This window comes from Electrophorus electricus, chromosome 18, assembly GCF_013358815.1.
Source record: "Electrophorus electricus isolate fEleEle1 chromosome 18, fEleEle1.pri, whole genome shotgun sequence".
Classification (NCBI taxonomy): Eukaryota; Metazoa; Chordata; class Actinopteri; order Gymnotiformes; family Gymnotidae; genus Electrophorus; species Electrophorus electricus.
This window is the reverse complement of record NC_049552.1, coordinates 7,785,280-7,791,689: the sequence shown is the minus strand read 5'-3', so window position 1 is coordinate 7,791,689 and position 6,410 is coordinate 7,785,280. Positions and strand designations below refer to the sequence as shown.

The following is a 6,410-nucleotide window of genomic DNA, read 5'->3' as shown; positions in this document are numbered from 1 at the left end:
TAGTTTTTATAACATTTGGTATGATAAGTGTCCATAGGTTTTATATGACTATGGCAAACTACTGTAATTAAGACATAAAAATTGTTAGAGGTGAGGGAGCTCCTGGCACAGCGATAAAGAAGGTCTTTATACTTGTGGCCATTCAAGAAGGAGCTACCACCTTAGTCTGGAATGTTAGGAGCGTCTTTTGCAATTTGGCCAATCAGGCAAGGACACTTCTGATTGAGTAGTTCAGCCTTACCGAAAAAGCACTGCGGATGTGAGTTGAGAAGAGAAGAGGAGAGAAGAGAAGAGTTAGTTTAATAGGTGGTGTCTGAAGGTTTCTTATCATACAGACTACCGAACAGGAACACAATATATGAGTGGACACATGTGCGCACATGTGTATTTGCACTCTATACCAGGGAATAAAGAGGAAGAGCGACAGAGAAGATTACTGCAAGTGTATGTGCCTCTTCTAAACCCTCAGTAGGTTTTGCCTAAAATGGAATAATAGAGAATTCACTTTAAGCTAACTGTGCATGTGCGTTAATGTCTTCAGAAGATTTATGCACAAATGCATCACGCATCTGAAAGAGGTGTATGAATGGGTTTGCCAGCAAGTGGGGCTGTATTCACTCAGAGAAAATATTTATGCTATAACCATTAGAGAGCACACAGCCATGCGATACTCTTATCGTTTTAATTTTATCCATTCAGAATGTTAAATATAAAATAAAATAAGATTTCTTTTCTAGGTATCACTTTATATTTGGCAACATCATTGTGTGTGGGGGTGTCCATATGTACAAGCAAATAATTATCAACATTTTGACATGAAATGGAAGACTCTGAGAATGAAGTCTGCAGATGAAATCATTTAAATATCCCATTTTGGCAGATGAAGAGGATCTCTTGAGCCAAATGGGTGCACATATAAAAAAGATTATTATTAGCCAACAGACTGAAAGACCCACATGGGAAACACACAAGTACTTTTTTTTTATCTCTCTATTTCTGAAAGATATTCTGTGTTAATACAAGTTGACAGAATTACACATTAATTTTCAAATCAAAATGTCAGACTTGATTCGCAGAGATGGGGTCACACGCTTTGAACATTAAAATAGCTTGGTGAAAAACCGAGCGAAACACATTTCTACAATAATGATACAATTTTGTATATCAATAGTTTTCCCACATGCCTGTGTTGATGGACTCAACATTAGATATCTGCACTGCATTTGAAAGTGCTCTGTGCATTTAAAGGTCGATAGGTCTGCACAAGTCCATTTGCTGCAGAAGCTTGACTGATTTAAGTGAGTAGGTTGTGGGCGAAAACTGTGTGTGTGGTTTTGAATGGTGTAATACTGCCAGAGTGCTTTATGGGTAACTAACTGTAGTGCTGGAGGCTACAGTAGTAAAGTCCAAATAAGATGGAAGTGACTGTCCATGGTCCTGAATGTTATAGTATTGACATAATGCTAACCTAAACATCATTCAAAAGGAGTGGTATTACCGCTTTTAGAAATACATGTATGCAAGATTTTAATATTAGATTTTACTTTGGTATGTGACAATTAAAGTCATGTGGCATGACTAAAGTCAAATCCCAAGACTAGTTTACAGGAAAAAGAAAAGTAAAGGTGTTTTTTACCCATCTTGAATTTTAGATTCTCCACCTACTAGAAAAATCCTACTTTGTGAATTATCTTCCTGTGAATAGTTCTGAATACCAGAATGTTACAAGGGGGCTTGTCCATAGTCCTGAAACTTGAACAGATTGTCTATCCTTTAAAATAGATATCCATGAACTGGATTTTCAAAAGCAGAGAGGCTATAGCTGTGTAGCTAAAGTAAAAGAAAAGCTTTATTTTCAAGATTCGTAATCATTGCATGGTAACATTTGCTCTCTCTGTGTAAGATGTCCATGGCTTTTGTTTATCATTAGTTTTAGGAGGCAGGAGTGCCAAAAAGACATCCATAATCTTGCTGATGACCCATCAATGATCCCTAACATTAATTTAAATCAAAATATTTTGCATGTAATATATTTAAAGTGCAGGCATACATAATGTTTACATTTAAAACAGGTGCTGATCAAGTTCTGCACATCTCTCACCTGAGATTATGTAAGGAACATAAAACACTAAAGGATAAAGCATGCCTAAACTGTAACCAAACTGTGCCCAAATAAGTAATTATTTGAGAGTACATTTTTAGCCCATATTTAAACTTCATTCATTCCACTTCAAATTATGGAGCCACACACTTACATACATTGCCTGATGCCTAACACTAAGCGGTGTTGCTATGGTGAAAGAATTGTGTTGCCATGGTAATGGAGGGCTGTTTCTTACCTGCAAGTTGGGGTCTTCTTCATGCTGCAGGTGGGCCTCTTCCGCTGCCTCGACCAACCTCTAAAGAGAAAGATGATGAGCATATGATTCATTACAAACATACTGTACAAGACCTGATGATTTATTGTTAGCAGGGTGTTTTTGCGTATTTAAAAAAAAATACTAATCATTATTAAAAGGGCAAAAGGTACACAGACTACTTCAATACCCCTCAATGTCTAATCATTCACTGCACATAGAACAATTCACGTTATATATTACATCTTTTCCAACATCTTTGAGTGACAACGAGAATCAGAGACACTGAAGCACGCACACTTGATTCTGTGATACATGAGAATATATAGATGGCAATGCAAAGAAGATGAGTGAGCAGAAATATGTAAATGATACAGCAGGTGCAATATGTTCAGACATGATACGATATGCAGCGTCTAGAATGAGACAGTAAGTCCAGACCATTTGACACAGCTTTATACCTTGCATCTAAAAGTAAACAGCATAGGACAGCATGACATGAGAGACAAAGAGAGAGAAAGAGAGAGGAAGAGAGAAAATTATTTACAGAAAAGAGAGAGAAAGTAAACTATTTATGAAAAAGGGAGTCACACTGTGAAGAATTTCTAACAGGTAAACAAACCTGCAACATGAAACGAGGGTAGAAAGGCAATAATAACAATAATTATAATGAGAGAAGTAGGGAAGACAGTCGCCAAGCACAAAAAATGCCATCCTCTCTACAGAGAGCTACGCTGTTGCACCCCAAAGTGCTAACTACCCCAGCAATTAAAAAAAGCAGATGGAGGTGGTGCTATAGCTGCCAGGTAAGGCCTTTCTTAAAGACAAACTCTGATCAAACAGATACTGACTGTTAAGAGTTACGAGCTAGGTGTTTGGGAGCAGACACTTTTTCATTCAGTCAAGAACCACTCCGCCTATGTTAACTACATCGGCCAGGAATTTGGGGCTGCATTTCTGAGCACTGAGGTCAAGGCTGATGCAGCAGATAGCAGCGAGGACCGCCTGTATGCTGAACCTCCCTGAAACACATGCACCAGCAGGTCATGAAGATACACCAAGCTCTTTCTCTGAAGGATGGTGAACAAGCACAATGTCTACAAGACATTCAAAAGGGGTGGGGGCACTGGAGAACTGCTAGAGCCCTTCACAAATGGGCCCACAATACCCACACGTTCTGATGATCCACACAGAACTATAAGGAAGAGCCTTTAGAAATACCATAACAAAACTATGCTACACAAACTAAATCAATTAATTAATTATCAGTTCTCACACTTAGCGTGAAGAAGAGCATCTCTCAAAACACATTTAATGTAAAACATCTGTTTGCAAATGTAACATAATTAATAGTGCATTTAGCCAGCTGCACTGAAAAACTTGATCTCTGGCAGATAAACATCGTTTTTAACAATTTGAACGTAAAACGTTCAGCTCATATTTACTTACATTTGCATTTGTAAACTAAACTACAGGCAGATTACCATGAATCTCATTAATTTCCCCTATGCTTCCACTTCACTTCATGTCAAATCTATTAGTTCTATCTCAAACATCCAACACAAATAAAAGAGGCTTTTAGAAATGATCTCCCTTTCTTTAATTTTCTCCTACAGAAATAAGAAACTAGTCAAGCTGCCCAAAAAAATTCCCATGTTTCTCATATCCACAGATACATTTTACACATACAAATCTAAATTAAAATAGAAAAAAAAATGTAATAACATAGAAATTTTTATGGTTGTGTGCCATGGCAACACTATGGACTGCTTCAGTCTTTGGTTCTGTCTAGATATAATAACTGGTGTTCCTCTGTCTGTCTGTCTGTCTGTCTGTCTCTCTCTCTCTCTCTCTCTCTCTCTCTCTCTCTCTCTCTCTCTCTCTCTCTCTCTCTCTCTCTCTCTCTCTCTCTCTCTCTCTCACACACACACACACACACACACACACACACACACACACACACACACACACACACACACAGAGAGAGAGAGAGAGAGAGAGTCTAAGATAACACAGAAACCCACGGCAACAATTCCAGGTCATTGAGACCTGGTGCCCAATCATCAGACAAAGAAAAACACCTGCTACAGTACTGAGAAAAGCCTGCTCTGTCTCACTGGAGAGCCAGGATGTTTTTAAATCAAAAATCTTTAAGCACTGTCATAGCTTGCAGATTAACATTCATATAACCAAACATATTTTTGTTGAAACACTCAAAGGGTCAGTGTATGTATGCTTCACTTCAGGCACAGATTTGAAATATAAATGACACATCCTTTCCCCATGAATTACCAAACCACTGTATGTGTTTGTGTGTGGTGCACATGTGTGTATACTGTCCAGTGATCAAGAAAAAGGCAGCATTTCAAAAGGTCTCGTTGGCTACTGCTCACTAGATAAATGAATGCCAGTGCACTTGCATGCATGGCAGAATAGGTGTTCATATGACATAGATATATACTGTTAATATAAACATTTGATCTAGGAGAGCATTTCCCCCCAAACACTTTTGACCTTTGACACCGATTAAAATCGTCATCTCATGGTTTGGTGTTCCTAGATCATCTTTATTCAGGATCACCAATTTAAATGTCAGCAAGAGGTTTACCTGTAGCACTGCATTTTATTTACATTTATGAAATGTTTACATTTAGTGAAATGTTAAAGCACTTTGGTTAATGGAGGGATGAATGAAAAGATGTAGACAGATGAGTAGAGGATGAATCTCTTTATCCAGTTTGATAACTCCATCAAGAAAATTAAACTTGTTTTCCCATATAACATTTAAAATTCTGATCCTTCCATTTGCTTTTCTCCTTTATTTCTTAGTTTTTACTCATTTTTTGGAAAGTGACCTTGGGATTTTTAAAAGGTGCTATGTACATGTAACATTCTTATTAATAGTAACAAAATCAATAGGTTCCTATGGTAGGATGGTGGAATGAATGAAAGGGCAGAAGGGGTAGATAGATTGAGTGCAGTCAATATGAGATGCAGTTTGGTACATAGGGGTCAACTGTTTAATTTTTTTCCAAGTTTGATGGGAATAGCTTGAACGTTAAGGGGGCTATAAAAGCAATGGTTTCCTATAGAAGGACAGGGGCATGAATGAAAGGATAGTAGGTGTAGAGTGTCTTCAGTATGAAGTGCAGTTTGTGATTGGGACTAGTAGTTTAATCAGTATTGCAAATTTTGTTGTTGTAGCTTTGATTGAGTATCACAATAGAAGTAATGGAATCAATGGATCCCTATGGGAGGATAGAGGGATGAAAAAAGAAGAAAGAAAGTTTAAAAAAAAGAAAGGGATGTGTAGTAATATTAGAGCAACCTTACGATGTGTACTAATTTTGGTGGTTATTGCATATAAGGCTATTTCCTTTTTACTCCTATGGCTTATATGCAATAACCAAAAATTGCATTGATGTCAAAAGGATGAAAAGCGAGGGATGAAAAATAAGGGATAAAAGAGTGATATATTTCTGAAAAGTGAATATGTAATTTCTTTAAATTCTCAAATCAGGCACAGCAGGTTTAATGGTTTTATCTTGAAATGTGTCAACATGGGAACAGTTTGAAAAATTGCCCTGTAAAAGTCTATAGGGAAAAAATGGTCAGATGGAGGAATAAAAAGATGCAGGTGGAGTTCTCTCTAAAATGTGCACGCACACCATTCAGGTGTAGCATAGAGTACCATTCAGGTGTAGCAGAGAGCACCATTCAGGGGCAGCATAGTACATTTCCATATACAAGGAATTTGAATTGAATTAACAATATGTTGACTTGAATTAACAATACGTTAAAAATATAGTAGAGAAATAAAATATATACATAAAAGGAATAGTACAAGTAAGCTTGCCCAGATAGAAGAGCTTATGGACAGCAAGTTTAAGAATGTGTTATATAATTGTAATAGGGCTTGAAGCCAGCTCAGATAGGTGATAACTCCAACACTCTACTGGATGAGCTACCACACTTTAATGACACCGGGCCCATGTGCAAAACAGTTAGGTCTTAGAACCAGTAAAAAGAACCACCAAAGGTGGGGAGATGAAT

The 6,410-nt window shown here is 37.4% G+C and overlaps 1 protein-coding gene across 2 annotated transcripts in view; it reads right to left on the bottom strand.

Moving 5' to 3' along the window:
* cacna2d3a (calcium channel, voltage-dependent, alpha 2/delta subunit 3a) overlaps positions 1–6,410 on the bottom strand; it is a 174,304-nt gene that overhangs the window by 119,856 nt on the left and 48,038 nt on the right. For both annotated transcript variants that reach the window (XM_035536211.1, XM_035536210.1), the window contains exon 4: positions 2,340–2,399. In XM_035536211.1, the coding sequence (XP_035392104.1) occupies positions 2,340–2,399 (60 nt within the window). The remainder of the gene's footprint in view (positions 1–2,339; positions 2,400–6,410) is intronic.